Source organism: Spodoptera frugiperda, chromosome 28, assembly GCF_023101765.2.
Source record: "Spodoptera frugiperda isolate SF20-4 chromosome 28, AGI-APGP_CSIRO_Sfru_2.0, whole genome shotgun sequence".
NCBI classification, from domain to species: domain Eukaryota; kingdom Metazoa; phylum Arthropoda; class Insecta; order Lepidoptera; family Noctuidae; genus Spodoptera; species Spodoptera frugiperda.
Window position 1 is genome coordinate 7275311 of NC_064239.1, and position 16974 is coordinate 7292284.

Below are 16974 nucleotides of genomic sequence, written 5' to 3' on the forward strand. Positions count from 1 at the left end.
TTTCAACTAAACATAATTTATTATTTTTTATAATATTTGAACTCTCATTATCTAATATATCTACATATATACGCCAATATTTACATGCTTTAGACAAAGATAAAATCACTGTATAATATACAAATAACACCCAACAAAAGGTCAATAACAACGTGATTTTCCATATATTTAAGTACAACGGTTCCAATAGTTCTATATAAGCACACGAAAATATATTCCGGAATGACCTACTCATTTATAACTACGAATCTAATGTACTTTGTATAATAGCGATAACTTTAAAACTCGCTTATTGGTGCTAGTCAAGATTTAATGTGCACTTACACGTAGTCAAATGTCAATACACATACAGTATCATAAATATTTCCCTTTAATTTCATATCTGTACATCGCTACAATAAATTTAGTTCGGAAAGAGAACTACAAAATATTCAGAAACATACAGCAAATTTTCATTATATGAAGTTTGATTTTCTAATAGACACAGTTAAATAGGACATTCAGAATATACGCTTAAATGTATCCAAATATAGGTGCCTTTAAAGCTGCATTACATTATAACAACATTAATTTTCGGTTACAAGGATAATATCTAGAAGTTTTCAATAAGTTTAAGTACTATTCAATAAAGTTTTACAATTCGTAAGTACATAAGTGCGTATAATTTATGCAAGGCTAGCTTGTGATATGCATTATATCTATTCAATCTATCAATTACAATGTGTTATTTTCAAAGTATACTGGAATGTAGATATTCAACTAATTTGAATTGCTATTAAGGTCTTTCCACTTGGCCGTGTCGTGCCGGGGCCGTAACTGAGCGTAAAGGTATGATTACACTTTCTGAAGGCCCCGTGCTAAGTTATAAAGAGAAGATTTTATTAAAGACACGGCATAGATGTGTGCGGTTAGAAAGTTTAGTATTAAATTCGCTAAAGAATTATTTTATAACCAAATAATGTCTCCATTTTGAGTTTCAATCAAAACGAATGCAAAACAGAGACGACAATATAAGATGCGACAAAACTATTTACAGCAACATACATTGATTTAACCATGTAATCTATACTTAAGATAGCTGGCTCAACATAACAGAAAACTATAACATCATAACGTAAATTAGTAACTAAATTAATTATTAAGATTGTGTAAAGTAAGTACGCAATTTTAAAATGACTAACATGAAAATGACAATTACCATTTGTTCGTTCCAAACACCTACTATTTATAGCAGCGTAGAAAAAAATGTAATAAAAAAGTATAAAAAACAGATCCACGAATGATGAAGATATAAATAGCTTACAACTTTACAAGTATATACAAAAAAGGAAAAATATATCAAAAATCCTATTTTACATAAAAATGATTTAATATTAAAATACTGCATTGTTCGTTTGTTTGTTGTTGTACAGTGTTTAGATAATCCGTTCGGCCCGACTAATACTGTATGGACGAATTTTATGGAATTAATATAATCTTACGTATTAAAAGACGAACATTTAACATACACAACAGTAGTAGCGTGTGGCGCGAAAGCACGGTGCGATTCACTATAGAGTTAAGTACAATATTATATAAATCAAGCTAGTCATCACACAAATGTAATTTCCATTTATTCTCAAAATCCGTCAATTTCTCGCACCGGTTATATTGATACAAAAATAACAATCGTCCCGAGGTAATCCTAGTCAAACTGTTTCATATTGTTCGTATCATATCAATGCAACCCCGTTACAACGCACAAGTACTGTATACCAGTACTAGTCAATTTGGCAACACAAGCATACAACTCCAGTTACGTATAAATTAGGATCATGTCTAACATATATTCCGGTCTTTGAACCGAACCCCACATTGAAAGACATAATTTTAATAATGCTTCTCTAACAGCGAAGTGAATCAGTGTTTGATTATTAAAAATATCCTATAACACATTAGCAAGACTATAGGTAAGCATACATCACATTAATGATATTTTGTAATAAGAACATGATACGTTAGAAGCGGCGCGCCGCCGTTCATGCTTGTGTATAGTGAATCGAGGCCCAGTTGTAATAGTTCAACGCCTAACTCGTTTACTTTGATGTTTGTCAGCTACAATAGCAATACTCAGTAAATCACAACATCGACGTATACTATACGATGTGTCTATTCAATTTACTAAAAGGAACATTTTCTTGAATCGTATTAGACGACACATTCCATCTCATTTTATAAGTCATTGTTTTATAAATATTATTACAAAAATAACACGAGTAGTGAGCTAAACCTACTCTTTTACTACGAAACAAGTATAAGTACTTATTGTTTTTTTAACTTTTTAAGTAAGACGACATCGATCGATTAGTGCAATAAGTACATGGTTCCAGCGAGATATCGCAAGAGAACGCTCTGTCCTCTATCAAGTACATTCATAGTAAGTTCTACATAGAAAGATAAGTGGTACACGTGACAGTAACCAGCCGAGGTTACGAATAGGATTGATTTACAATAACGCGCTGCACGACTTTTGACGTGGACTGGAATTCGTTGAGCCCTGTCCCACTCCGTCACGACGGAAGCAGAATATTTGCTGAGCGACATATACCGCGCCGTGAGGTGGGGGGCGCCAGTCCCGGGCTTCAGTCGAACACCAGCAGGAGCTGGTCCGGTGCAGCGCGGGCCGCGCCCTACAGGGCCGGGGCCACGTCCCCGGGCGACAGGAACGGGTTCGTGGACGCCGCGCGACCCGCGTACGATTGGGCGCGGCCCGTCTGTCCCAGCGGCGGGGCGCGCACTGCAGGCGGGGCCCGCGCCAGTGGCGGGGCCTGCGCCAGCGGCGGGGCCTGCGCCACGCGGCCGAGCCACGCGTCGGGGTGCGGCAGCGTGCCGGCCGCGGCCACGGGCTCGGCCGCCGCCACGGCCACCGGCTCCTCCGCCAGCGCACGCAGCCCCGCAGACAACTGCTGGCACATCGCCGCCACTGGGTCCGCCGACGATAGCTCCGCCTGAAATAATATCAACCCGAGATTTATTTATTGTCCTCATAAGCGATAGCATGGGATACTATGATTACTAAGATATTGATTTATATCTATATCGTGGATATCAAAGACAATCAACTGAATATACCTGTGCGGGTACAGCTTCAGGCCTTGGTTCGGCGACGGCTACAGGCGCGGCTGCGACGGCTCGCGTGGGGGAGCCCAGTCCGGCGCGCTGGCGCTCCAAGTTAGAGGGGAGCTCACTGATACGCAGGGACATCTGACGCTTGAATGGAGAACTGAAAACATTGTGTTTTTATTAGTAAAACCAGTAATAATAAATATTAACAACAAATTTTATACGAGAGCGAGAGCCTTGCTCTGTTTTATTTTTCTCAAAATTTTAGAACGCTGATTTAGGTCCTTAGCAAAACAATGACACAAAATTATAACAAATAGCGGGTCAATATTTGTGGGCAGCACTAGCGGGGGCAGATGGCATGGCAGCCTGACCGTGTACAAGCAATAAACGTTACTAAAAAAATGTACAAAAAATATATTATTCCAAATAACAAACAAACCTGTTGTTAAGATGCGCGAATCCACGGAAAGAGCCCTGTCGCTCGAGTAGATGTGGCGCGGCATGGGGTCGCTCCACCGCGAAGGGGTTGTGCGGGGTCGGTCTAGGGGCCGCCGGCTGCACCACTGGCACCGTCGCGGGGACATTCGTGATGCCGCCCAGGGACCCCACGGGCACTATCACCGACCCATTGCTGTTGTTGGCATCTGCTTCGGACGCGCGTCGTGGAGTTATGCCTGGAAAGAGGTAATAAATGTAATTAGTATTATGTGTAGAGATATAATACAGGCACAATGTGATTATTTTTGGAATACGATGCTTTTTACTTTTTAGTATTTCCTGTCTTTGTTTACAGGCCGTTTTACACAAAAATTTACATATTGGAACATTGTGATTATAACTTTCATTATGCAAAATAGACGCTATTAATTGCCAAAATAAAACATTAATATCAGTTTTTTTTTTTTAATCTGTAATAATGTTTAATGTAATAATGTTTAATAACTAACCAGATTTCCTGAAAGAGCCCTGCCTGGTGAACGCATGGCTCGCGGCGTCGATGCTCATCGACACGGCGCACTCTTTATCTCTGCGCTGTTTGCGCTCCAGGCACGCCGCGAACGCGCAGCCGACAGCGTGGGACAGACGCTCGCCACTGTCGCGGGACGCCAGGAAGCCGTGGCACATCCAACGACGGGTCGTGCCATCACGGCATATGTAACTGGAAACGATATAAGATACGTTGAAAATATAAATTGTATACCCAGCTTTATCAATGAAAAGAAGACTCAACGAATTTTACTTTAATTTTGTCTAAGGAATGACCTCCGCAAACCGCAGCAAAACTGGGAGCTATGTAGGTTGTATAGCTCCTTCCCTCTTGCACTGCTCTATGATCGACCATTCTGGCACAATTGTAATAGCAAACTAAGGCCCCTGTACTTCAACAAAAAATTCTATAGAATAGCTCCGCTATATAAAAAATAATTGATTCTCAATTTTATTTAGATTATCATGATTTCGAGTACAACTTTAGAAAATTACTAAAAGAGAACAAAGCAAAGCAATGTAAGACTTTGCTAATATGTAATTAGAAGGTCAACCACAATGCTAGATAAGAAAACATGGCTGCTATTGGCAGATGTTCACGTATTTTAGTGGGACACCGTGACTTTACGTCCAATTACATTCACATACGAGTTTTAGCAAACACACGTGAAACTAATGTAGTTACTAAAATATTTTCTTATTTTGAATACGTTTTCAAGACAATAGAAGTACTGGACTATTGTCTCTATGTGTATGTAACGCATACTATACCGATTAGCTACTATTATTGTAATGTAAACAGGTGTTCAAGTTCATTGATAAATTGTAAACTCCGTGTTAGCAAGTGTGATATTTATTCACAATTTCTGAACTAAAAATATTATAAGACACGTGCTTATAATTTGAAAACGTATGTCTTTTAAAATGCAATTATACTCTTCATTATGTGCTAAGTACTATTGTCGTTATATGTAAATACTATTTCATATCTATTAGAATAAAGACCACAACTGTTATTAACCTTTCTTGAACTGTAATGTTACTAGGAAAACAGCAGACACTAGTCCTATGGAAGCAGCTATGGTATCCGCTAGTATTAAACAAACAAATAAAAATTCTCATAAATACCTGAAGCCCCTCTCGTGGTTCCTATCAGGCGCGCAGAATGACACCTTCTCAATGGTCTGGTCTACGATGAGCCCTTTGGTCTCCTCCTCAACGACGCGCAGTCCATCACCGCTGACGTGCAACACGGCGCGCACTGGGCGACGACGGGAATTCTGCAACGTTACCGTGGCAATAGAGAATAGGTTCTTGCAAAACTGTTGAAACTACAAAATTCAATAACTTGGTATTTAATTTAGCCCACAAAGGGCTATTTAAGACCATAAACAACAGCAATTTTTTGAACACAACAAATAATTTATTGGCCTAATATTTTAAAGAGCTATTCATTTACTATTGATCATTATCTCTCATATCTGTATCATGTGACCCAACCACTGCATCAACCGAGTAATTAGTAAACTTGAAATACGGTCATTCATTCTGACGGACACAAATTACATTTAAATTTTACATTTATCACCAAGTCATTGAATTTTGCAATCAAAATTAGGTTAGGAAAAAGAAGCAAACATGCCATGTTTACTATGGAATGTGTTAATTGAGAGTGTTAATTAGGTTATTAAGTAAAAATTCGTATAACTGTTGAATCTGTCTGTAGTTTGTAGAATGTGTGGTAACGCGAATTTACCTTGTAGCGATATGAATCATGTTGTCGGGGTCATTGCAGTGTTGTGATACGAATGACTGTTTCATAGATATCCTCGTCATTTTTTGCAGTACTTCGTTTACATTTTTAATATTAAAAAGTAGATATATGTAGATAATTCTAATACTCCTACTCCATGTACAATACCTAATAATGTTCTATGTAATAGCTGTTAGTATATTCAAAAATTTCTAGTTTTATGTTTCTTAATTCCTATCACTTCTCTTACCACTTACACGTAAGTAATAATCATTAGAAAAACCTCAGGACGATAAAACTCAGATTACTTAATCATTTATGAATAATACGACTCGTACATGTAAAACTATTTGCTAACCTATCTGTTTTTCTGTTCATTATAACTGCAATTTCCTCCTCGATTAATTAAATCGTGTAGGTAGTAGGTACCTACGTTCATCTGAAAAGGTATTCTACTACTTAGCAGTATGATGTTATTAATATTAAATATTAAAATACGCGTGTCAGCGAACATGTAGGACGGCTAAAAATATCTGGGTCGTACGTGTTTATAATAAAAATGTTAGCAATCTTCTGATGCTGGTGACACACAAGTACCAAGAATTGCCAATAACCTACACTTGAAAATAGACAAGTACTAAATATGACGCGTGTTATTCACTGAAGGTAAAAAGCACGGTTTTACTGTACGTAGTAGACTATACTTTTATGGTTTTACTGACGGTATTGACAGTGCACCCAAATTTCGTGATTCATGTCCCATTGTTATTGAGCTATTGTCACACCGGACATCTTTTCATTCTATGCTATTATCTATTTGTAAGAATTTTGAGATAACTTTTTTTACCCTCAGTCCTAGCCGTCGTGCTCTACTGTATTTCTTGCGACCACTCAACCAACCCGGCAGAGCCTATAATTAGCAACACCTATATACACCTAGTTATTAGGTACTCCAAAGTCACCTCCATTACGTCAATCACTTGAATTCTTCAACAATAACATTTTCATAACAAAAGATGTTTATAAACTGTATTGTAATTTGTAATTCAGGTTAGTGTTGTGAACCTATTATTATGAAAGTGGGTTATTTTAGTACGCCTTTTGTTAGTACAATTTCAAAATCTCACTCTCTTAGCAACTCTAAAGATGCTAGTCATTAATGCGCAAAAACTGTTAATGGAGTTTCCTATATAATACGCGTATTTGTTAGTTAATTGCACGTATTGACAAAGTTCAATGTTACTGCGTGATCTTTGATCTGTGATCCTATAGCTATAGATTGAAATCAGCGATGCCATCACCGCACAGTGCGATACGTAAACATGCCAAGATGCATTAAACAACCTCTACACTAGAACAGAGGGAGGTGCGAGAACATTTAGCGTTGCATTGATTCGTTCTCGTCACACAGCGACTTCACAGTTGTCTGTACAAGGCCGGGACATGTATTAGTATATCTACCATCCATAAATAACTACATTGCTAAATCTGTCTCTGCGATATAGTTTTGTGAGTATGTAAGGATTATACGGAACATTATGTTTCACACATTATTATGCGCATAAAATACTAAAGTTAGTTCACTAAGTAAACGCATGCATTCAAACTTCACTGATCACATTCTACATTTTCCTAAGTAACGAATGCTATTTAACCTTTTCACCGCCAGTCGACAATAGCCGACAGCGCCCACCACCGACATTAAAATAAAATATTCATCCACCCATAAGGTCGACTGTTAAATTAGGTATCTTTTAGCTGGCGCTCAGGGTATGGTTCGGATACGCGAGGCCCAGCGATAAAAAGGTTAAAACTCACCCTAAGCACCTTAAGCGCTTCCTCGCAGACTTGCATGCCGCGGGACTCGAACACCTCGACACAGCCGAGGTATTTGACAGGGAAGGTGCAGGTGCCGGCTCGCACGGCGGCCTCGTCTGCGTGCCATTGATGAGGCCGTGCTGACTCTGGAGGCGAACCCTTGCGTCTCCGGAAGGACTCCCGGAACGAGCGTCGCAGTCGCTCCATGCCGGCGCGCGGCGGGGACAGAGCCGCGCCCGCGCGCGCTCGCCGCAACGACGCACGCACAGACGACTTCTGAAAACCATAACATACTGTGTTAAGGATGGTCACTATAAACTACACATTTCAGACTACAGAATCTTGCATTTGTTTTCTTTTTGCCTCATCTTCCGTCTTTATCGCAAACGGGATGTAAACATAATACAACGTATGGAGTTCATTGATGCGCAGTTCCTCGTCAACGTGCGTTGCGTTGCGTGCGGTGTAACGTTACATTATCGCTAATGAGAATATTACATCTCCAATCACTAGTAAGAGTGAACTGTAGTAAGTATCATGATTAAGTATAAATGTTGATGTCAGGCCCCAGGTAACGGTAACAGTGCACGCTATGATACATCAACTGTCAACCGTATCGGTAACAATGCCCGCAACTGTCGTTTCCACAAATTCAATAATAAAATCCGTACAATAACAACAATGAATAACAGTGCTGGACAATTGGTATTGATAGGTACAGTAGTACTAATAGTGTTTCTCTTAATTTCAACAATGAGGATAAAGTTTATTTAAAGGTATAACTACTACGAAGACGTTCCATTCATAAGTTAGCTACGCAGGCCCGCGTTTAGTCACAGGTCTATGTACGACAAGTATAAAAGTATCAACTTACTCCTACCTAGCCAAGTCAAATAGTTACCTTCCGACGTTAGTTGAGACTTGTTCAAATAACCGCACTTAAAATAAATAGAAAGTTTGTCTTGTGTATACAGTGAGAGAAGCTGCTAAATTAATAACCAGTGGAATTTGTGTAGACGTCATAAAGGTTGTTGATTAATAACTTTGTGGTGCTGATACAAACAAAATAATTACTAAGATTGAACTAGCAAACTTTAGGGAGGAAATAACAATATCACGTGTAATGTTAACTATGTAAATAAATATCAACGTGAATCGATCAGTGGAACACGTGTTCCAATACTTCAAAAGGCACCACGTTGCAGTGGATGAGACAACACACTCGAGTAGGTAAAGATATCAAATCAAGTCACAAGATTATAAAAATATCAACGCAATCGAGTTTCGTTTGGAGATAAGAAAAGGTGGATGTAACGTTACAACTAACAGAAGTAATGTTTTCGGTAAAAGGTTGATAACTTTGATAAAACGAATGAACAGGAACATTATACTCGTGATCTGGGACGTTTAATCACCACTTCCCATTGAAATAAGGACTACATTTGCGTGATTTTTGCATTATCGGTTACATTAAATATTGTTTACAAGCTTTCGAGGAAAAAAAATTGCTGGAAGGATTTCTATTAGTCAACATTTTTAATGGTTATTATTTGAAATACAAATTATGCGTAGGATGAGTTACGACGAAATTTGTCTAAGCGAACACATAAAAATCAAAAGCATGATGCGTAATATTACCTACTTGTTATCATTTCCCTGTATTTTGGTTCAATACATCGTAAACATGATTCAGGGGGTTTTCCTATTTAGGAATATCCAAAGGAAGGGTGTAGTAAAGGACGGAAACAGTAACACACCCACTAATGAATTTAGGAATTATTAATTACATTTCTTTGGTAACGATATTTCGATATACAAAAATGTCAGCGAAACTTAAAATATACGAATATTAAATAAGGTTTATAAGTAAATAATAATATACTTAATAGCAATGTTTAACTAAAAATAATTAATACCTAGTGAGATGATAAATATTTTGCATGCAATATGCTATTGACTACCAAACATAAACGTTCACCTAATTAAAATCTGTTTTGAAAATGTTATTTACAGGAAAATTACTTTATGTATGTAAGTTAGTAAGTACCTACTTATTGATGGGTTGCCAAATTACATTTTTGATGTCTGACAATAAAATTCCTTAGGACTAACACTGTCATCTGGTACAATTACTAAACAAATATTTTCCCCCTTTAATAAAAACCTAGTTCGAAACTATTGGCAGACTCGTGAGTTCGGGACTTACTAGAGGATCTTCTAAAATCCATGCGGAAAACTACAGACAGAAAGCAATTAAGTACCGTACCTACTTAATTAAATAATTTTATAGTTCACAGTAATCTATTTACCTATTAACCTCTATACTAGTAACTATGAAATAATTATGTACCAATTAATAATTCCTTAGTTTAAAAATTTATTGACATGTCTAATTGCGCAACCATAAAAATTATTAAACAAACAAAAATTAGCAAACTGCTTAAGACAAAGTTTATTTTTGGCTACACTTAAAAGTCGTAAAATTCCTAAATTATGAAAACAAAAACTATGGATAAACATACACATTCGTTCATTATCATAAGAATGGACGAATATTTAGTTCCCAGGCATATTTACAAACGACAATGACACACTTTCAAAACCAGATGTGCACTTATAATGAATCCATTATATTCATTACATAAGTATGTTACTTAAAACTCACTAACACTCGTCAATCTGTCATTTGGTTGGGCTCTTTAGTCACCCTTTTTGGGTATTAGGAGTCGTAGTTCTTTGAAATAGGGTGCAAAATTGTTTGCTGGTAAAAGCATAATTTGATAATCAATGTGTCATTTAGAAAATATTTTGTGTGTCATATTTTCAATTAACATTTTTTTTTATATATCTTATTATGAAAGTGCAAATCTATCTATTTTCAATAAAACACCACATGTGTACATTCGGTGTCGCATTTAATGGTCATTTCAGTAAAATAGAGACAGTAGGACTTACATGTTCAGTACAGCTTAGATTTTTGGCTTAATTCACACAGGTTGATTAGTGTTCAGAAGTTTTTACGATTGGAAATAAATGTTACTCTCTGTTGACTCTTTGTCTGAATTGTAGCAATAAACTTAAATTTTGGATACTAGCCGCTAATTTTCTTTTATTGTGGTAGGTGGTCTGTCTTCAAATGTTGGTGTAGGTTTAGTTACCAAGTAATTAGTAATTAATTACGTGTATTATGTAGGCAAACAGCTGCCCAGATTATCAGGGATTGCAGGCATGATAATTATGCGCACATATGTTACATTTAGGTACCTATAGCTAAAACTAAAAATATTTCACGAAATGTTTTTTTGATTAGATAACAGCAATTTAAACGAACAGGTAACAAACATAGTTTTATCAATATCTAATTAAATACCGAGAAGCATAATGTAAACAGAGATTGTTTGTATATCTATTAGTTATATAAACTCAGAGCTTATGCCTATTATGTGAAAATATGAACAAAAAACTTTGACGTCATAGCTTGAATCAAGTATGAATATATTACACACATTCGAATGTGAGGATGACGTTATTTTGCCAATTCCGTGGTACCTAGTACCTACTATTCGGACCTAGCGATGTAGCCAGCGGACAAGGCAGACAAACTACAAAGACTTCTAGATTTGCGCACGCTAAGCACGCAGGTAACTCGTTATTATCTGGTGTGTATTTAAATGTACGTGAGGTAGGAACTGCAGGAACAATAAACGTTGGCCACACCACTACCGACTACCTATATGTATAGATTAGTATGTATTCAATGACTCAAGTTGAATAATGAATTGTAAATGAAGCATAATCAAATGATTGTACCATTTTAAGGTCAGCATTGGCAGCCGCCTGCGCCCTGTCGAATGGCTCGTGCGCTGAAGATCCTTGATTCCCCATTGTCAGATTTGCACACTATTTCGTTTCAAAACTAAACTTCACACGCGGATCTGTAATTCACTAACGATACTACATCCACATCACTCGATGTCGTCACTATATTCACATTACGGCGGACGTATTCACTAATTCCGTTGAAATTCAACGGCTATTTCAACATTTCATTCACTAACATCACACACGTTGCCTAATGTAAGAGTATTGTCCTCCTCTGATAATGTTCTATCCGCAACACAGTAAGATAATAATTTCGACGAAGTTGAAACTCGACAAACATCGCAAAGCCCAGAATAAATAGTTTAGGTCTGCGGAATGCTGCAACCTTGTCAGTTGGCGCATAAAAACATTCGGTATTTACGCTGGTGCCTCATTAATCACTTTACACAGAATTAGTTTCATTTGAGTAGCTTTCAATTAAATACCTGTTGCATCTACAACCTCTTGTGTTGCTAGCTTTCAATTCGATCATCTAAGATGCGGTAGTGACTACAATACGAATCGTGTGAATTCGTTAACAATAATTTTTAAAAACGGGGGTCAACTTTTCCCACAAACGATGAATAAACGCAGAGAGGCGCATTGAACCCGGTACCCTGCCGGCGCGGGGAGAGAGGTAAGGTAGGTTGGGAACGACTGCCGATGCCAGCTGAACGTTATTTTTTCCCACAGCATTGTTCTTTGGACCGTAGCAAGTAACGATTAGAGAACTAATTCACTTTTTTTAAATTTGCACAAACACTTCCGATTATAAACGTAAACACTGAACTTCATTTTGACTAGCAAATAATTTAGGAATGTTGAAGGAATTTGGAAAAGAGGCGCGCGCGACGCGCATTGAGCGACCAACTGTCGCACTGACTAGTGACTGTGGGTCGTACCGCGTGCGCCGTGAATCGCACAAACCCTGCAGCGGAGTCCCCGTCCCGTCCCTTGCCGCACCCCGCAGACGACCGGTCCTTTGCATTGTCAAGATTGACGACCGGTGAGATCATCACACCAATAGCCCGTCTTTAATTCGCACTCGATAACTCCATAATTCGTTCCACCGGGTCAATAAAATTGTAAATTTCAAGATCATCTTGACTAATCGATATTCCAAACGTCTTGAAAGTGATATCACGAAAATGTTAGGCAAGTGGAAGGAAATGTCGTGCATTGGAATGAAATAATGCAAATCCTGCGCACATCTTTGTGTCAGGAGCGTACGCCATAACAGCTGGAATAAGCACGTGCGGGTGAGACTGGGACGGACGCAGGTGCGGACCAAGAGAGCTCATTGTAAGCGTTTGCAGTTGGAACATATGGCTTTTGAAAGTCGACTATTTGAGAGAAGCATGCGTCTACCGCATGCACCATTTATTTATAGCTAGCATCTGCAACAATGCGTTGTTTTCTGTTCGGCTGTTTTATTTGGAACAGTTTTGTTTACAGTAAGTACGTTATCCGTAAATTGGAGCACATCTAAACATTCTATTAATAAGTATTAAGAAATAATTGCTGATACACCTACTAACATTTGCAACGACGATTTATATACAAAACGTCTTATTTTTCTTTCCAGTTCATTTACCTAGTTAAAAGTAAAAATTACGGTTGTGAAATTTGCACAAACTCTTCGTAGCTTTTCTAGAGCAAAACGTTCAAAACTGGAGATGGATGAATAGGAAATGTTCAAAACTGCATTATCGCTCTGTTGAAATAATGAGGTGATTGAAAAAAATATCCTTCCTGAGTCACAGTGTGAGTCACTGCGTGCCAATGACTGGACGGATCTGAGGCCGAAGATCAGATTACACTCGTTACAATAATTACTATCAGTAACAAAATCGTATCCTATGATAACAAAAGTTGCTAGAAACATTGAATGAATACATTCAATGTTTATTTTTTAAACAAGTTACTATAGTTAATACTGTTTACAATCATGCTCCAGCCGAGTCCTGTAATAAGCATATCGCAACAATATTAAATTAACACTAATAATACAAAAGTATCGATTAGTTTATTACCGCAAAAATGTAATGGTCAAGTAAAAATCAATTAAGGTATAACAATAATGCGACAGCATTAGTTAAATCATTAAAACATTGTACAAGTAATTAGTCCTGCTTGATTGAATACCACCGCTCTGTCGAAAGTAAAACGACTTAGATGAAGAAAACAGTAAAAAAATTAATGCAATCTCCAATACTAGGCAACGAATACAAAATCTAGACTTCTTAAGCTTTGTAAGCTATTTGTAGTATCGCGGGAAAATGAACACCTGACATCGCCTCGCTTTCTAAGATCGATAGAGATCTATTTTTACTCCTCAAGTGCTTCAAATTTTAGAATCAATTTTACTAAAGTTGCCCTGCCGCGTGGAAAGCGATCGTCATCGTCAATGTTGACATTTGCATAGCTTTCACTATACGAGTAGTTTAAACATTGAATTAGCAGGTACGCATCGTAGGCGTAGAAACAACCAAAATTGTTTATGAAATTAATGAAACCTAGAAAAAAGACTGCTACGCCATAATGGACAAAGCAACGATCAGCGAATAAGTAACAAAAAACTAGGAAGCGAATAGAATAACAATAAGAACAAGGAAAAACCAAGACCAAGCCAAATTCATTTTGGCAATGATTTTCAATTGATTACGGTTATACAACTTTTCACAGGACCGGTTGCAAAATATCAATTCTATTGATAATATTGATAAAACATGAACATTTTGCGTTATTATAATATGCAAACGCCCATAAAATATGTGGAGTATTAATCACATTCAAAGATATGTATGATGAACATAATAATGTACGCGTGTCATTCAACTCCGAGACATTCTAGAGGAAACCCTACTAACCCTATTTGTAGTTGTTTACCTACTGTGATGTAATAAGTATGTTACATAATATCTGTGACCAACTAGTTAGCGTCATATCGTTTGTGGAGGACACTGCTCGTCATATTACTATACCGTTAAATAAAATATGCAAATAAATAGAAATTTGAATGTAAAGTGAGAATTGAATGAGTAAAAACTACTGAAAACTGGTTACTAACATAAATTAGAACCTGTAAAAAGCAGTGCAGAGGACACTGACATTGTTACGGCACTAGCAACCGTAAAATTACCAACGCGATCATTGTCTATTCGGCAATAATTTCCGCCAGCACTGCCGTCCTGTTCAATGGTAATACCGTTATATGACACTTAGGTATACCGACCGACATAGTTCACGACACAATAACCTTAATTTTGAGAGACACTGAACTCTACAGATGCGCTAGCGTTCAGACAAAACGTCTGATCTAATAAAAACTCCAATAAAACACATACTTGTACAATGCAAACAAATAAAAATTCACGTTGTTAACAACACACAAAACAGACAATCACTGCCAATAAACTACAATGTTTTGTTTATGACATTAATTCTACTAAAAAAGAACGCCATTTGATGTTCACTAGTTATAGCAGTTAAAGTGGCTGTGAATCATGGTGGAACAATGCTTCTGAATCTAGATATGAATATCTAAAGATCGGAGTAGTAATGGATCCAATACCCAAACTGGAGAAAATAGACCTACAGCAGCATGCAACGGCTAGTGTTAGTATTATACTGAACAACTTAACATGGGCATGGAATTGGAAAATTTTAAATCGACTCAGATGCAATACCGAAGCAATACACATAAGAACTTATCTATAGAAGCCTGCCACAGTTTAATTAAATTCAATGGCTGTAACAATCAAAGTTATACAATCTGCAAAGTTTCCATAGCAGTGAATTTTTCTCCTTTTGTATTGTTCTTTAGTAGTTATTCCGAAAGAAAATATACGTAAGGCTAATCTAGATAGGTAAATGAACCGGCCTTATCTACCTGAGGATTAAGTCTTATTATAAAATAAACATTTAATAAAACCATTTTTATCTGTTTTCTTTTATTTATAATGTAGGGATATTTTTTCCTTTCTGTGCGCTAGTTGAGCTGTTAACATTGATTACTCGTTATAATTGTAGTGTGGTTATTAGTTACGAGCATTTTTATTTCTCTGAAACTTGTGATAAGGTTAATATAACATAACATTAGGTCTGTTATTCTTCAAAAGCTTCGGAAGAGTCCTTGCCGCCTGAAAAACTGTCGAAAATGTCTAATTTAGCTCCATCGTAATATGCGACATCCCCGTCAAACATAGGGCATTTATCAAAACTAGTGGTCGCCTAGTGGCCGAAATTCGACCATATATGATTTAATTTACAATACCACTTAACGTACGTTGAAGGATAATTTTTATTTAACTCAAACTCTTTTATAAAACTCTTTTCATATGAGACGTGAGAATATCATCGCACTGTCTATCGATTTTGACGTTTTGTCAAATACGATCAGATACTATGCATGTGTGTGTAATGTTTTATTTATTGATTTAATGTACTTTATAAGCATTATTTTTGAAAAATATTAGCGCTATGCACTTCTCCTACACATAAACTATAAGTGTACCAAATTTTATGCTCCTACGTCCGCGCAATTATCGTAAAAAGAAGTCCAAAGTTTTTGCATCACGTATTAATATATAGATTATTAAGGGCTAAGAATCATAATCGCAAAGTAAGCCGCTTTAGCTCAAGCAGAATTCCTAATTTTCAGCAGTCAAAATAGAAACTTTTTAACCACCAATCCAGGCAGGCTGGAGTGTGCTGTGATTTAAACATTAACAAATCCTGGACCAGAAACGATTTTTAACTATTTATAATCATGTGATTTGTTAATTGAAATTTACCTTATTATTACAGAAGTAGTATGTTACAATAACTAGTAATATAAGACAAACAGCGACTATTAGCGGCGGGAATATTTTTTTTGTTTAAAAAGCAAAAAATACATCAGAGACGGTTATAACTTCAAGGTGAACCATGTAGAATCGAGTTTGACTAGCGACTTTTGAGCCGATGACGATTATATTAGACTTAAATAGTAAAGCAAGTACAATTTACTTTTACATATGAGTGACCTTAATAAATGTTCCAATGCACAGTATAGGCCATTTCTAATCTCCATAAAAAGAATGAGGAGCATTTTCTATTCATATCCAAACATTAGGCAACGGTTTATTTGAAAATGGCGATGTACATATTTGCTAGAAGCAATATATTTTTTATTATAACGGACATTATGCTATCTCTGTCCAAGGTTGTGAATAGGAATGCTAGTCGTGCATACAAAGTTAGTTCATCTTGGTCTACTTGCGCTGTATCTTCAATTCCTATAGCATTGTGATCACGTTTGTAACAGCGGATGTCACGACCATGTGACTTGTTTGCAAATGTGGTCTTCTGAGGCTTGGTAGCAACCAGTGTGTGAGCGTCTTCGCGATTGAACGGATATCTTCGTGATAACCCGTGACTGCTCCTTCTGTGCAAGTTAAATTATTTGT

The 16974-nt window shown here is 37.0% G+C and overlaps 1 protein-coding gene across 7 annotated transcripts in view; it reads right to left on the reverse strand.

Moving 5' to 3' along the window:
- Positions 1-16974, reverse strand: part of LOC118265470 (protein numb) — a 27120-nt gene continuing 10146 nt past the window's right edge. For 4 of the 7 annotated variants that reach the window (XM_050706009.1, XM_050706013.1, XM_050706010.1 and 1 more), the window contains exons 2-7: positions 7664-7939; positions 5221-5372; positions 4053-4264; positions 3545-3779; positions 3112-3262; positions 1-2987 (exon numbers count right to left, since the gene is read on the reverse strand). In XM_050706009.1, coding sequence (XP_050561966.1) covers positions 2670-2987; positions 3112-3262; positions 3545-3779; positions 4053-4264; positions 5221-5372; positions 7664-7939 — 1344 coding nt within the window. In that variant the 3' untranslated portion in view covers positions 1-2669. Of the gene's footprint in view, positions 2988-3111; positions 3263-3544; positions 3780-4052; positions 4265-5220; positions 5373-7663; positions 7940-10618; positions 10825-11473; positions 12467-16974 lie in introns of those variants that run through there. The other 3 variants (XM_050706008.1, XM_035578357.2, XM_050706012.1) reach the window with 3 other exon arrangements.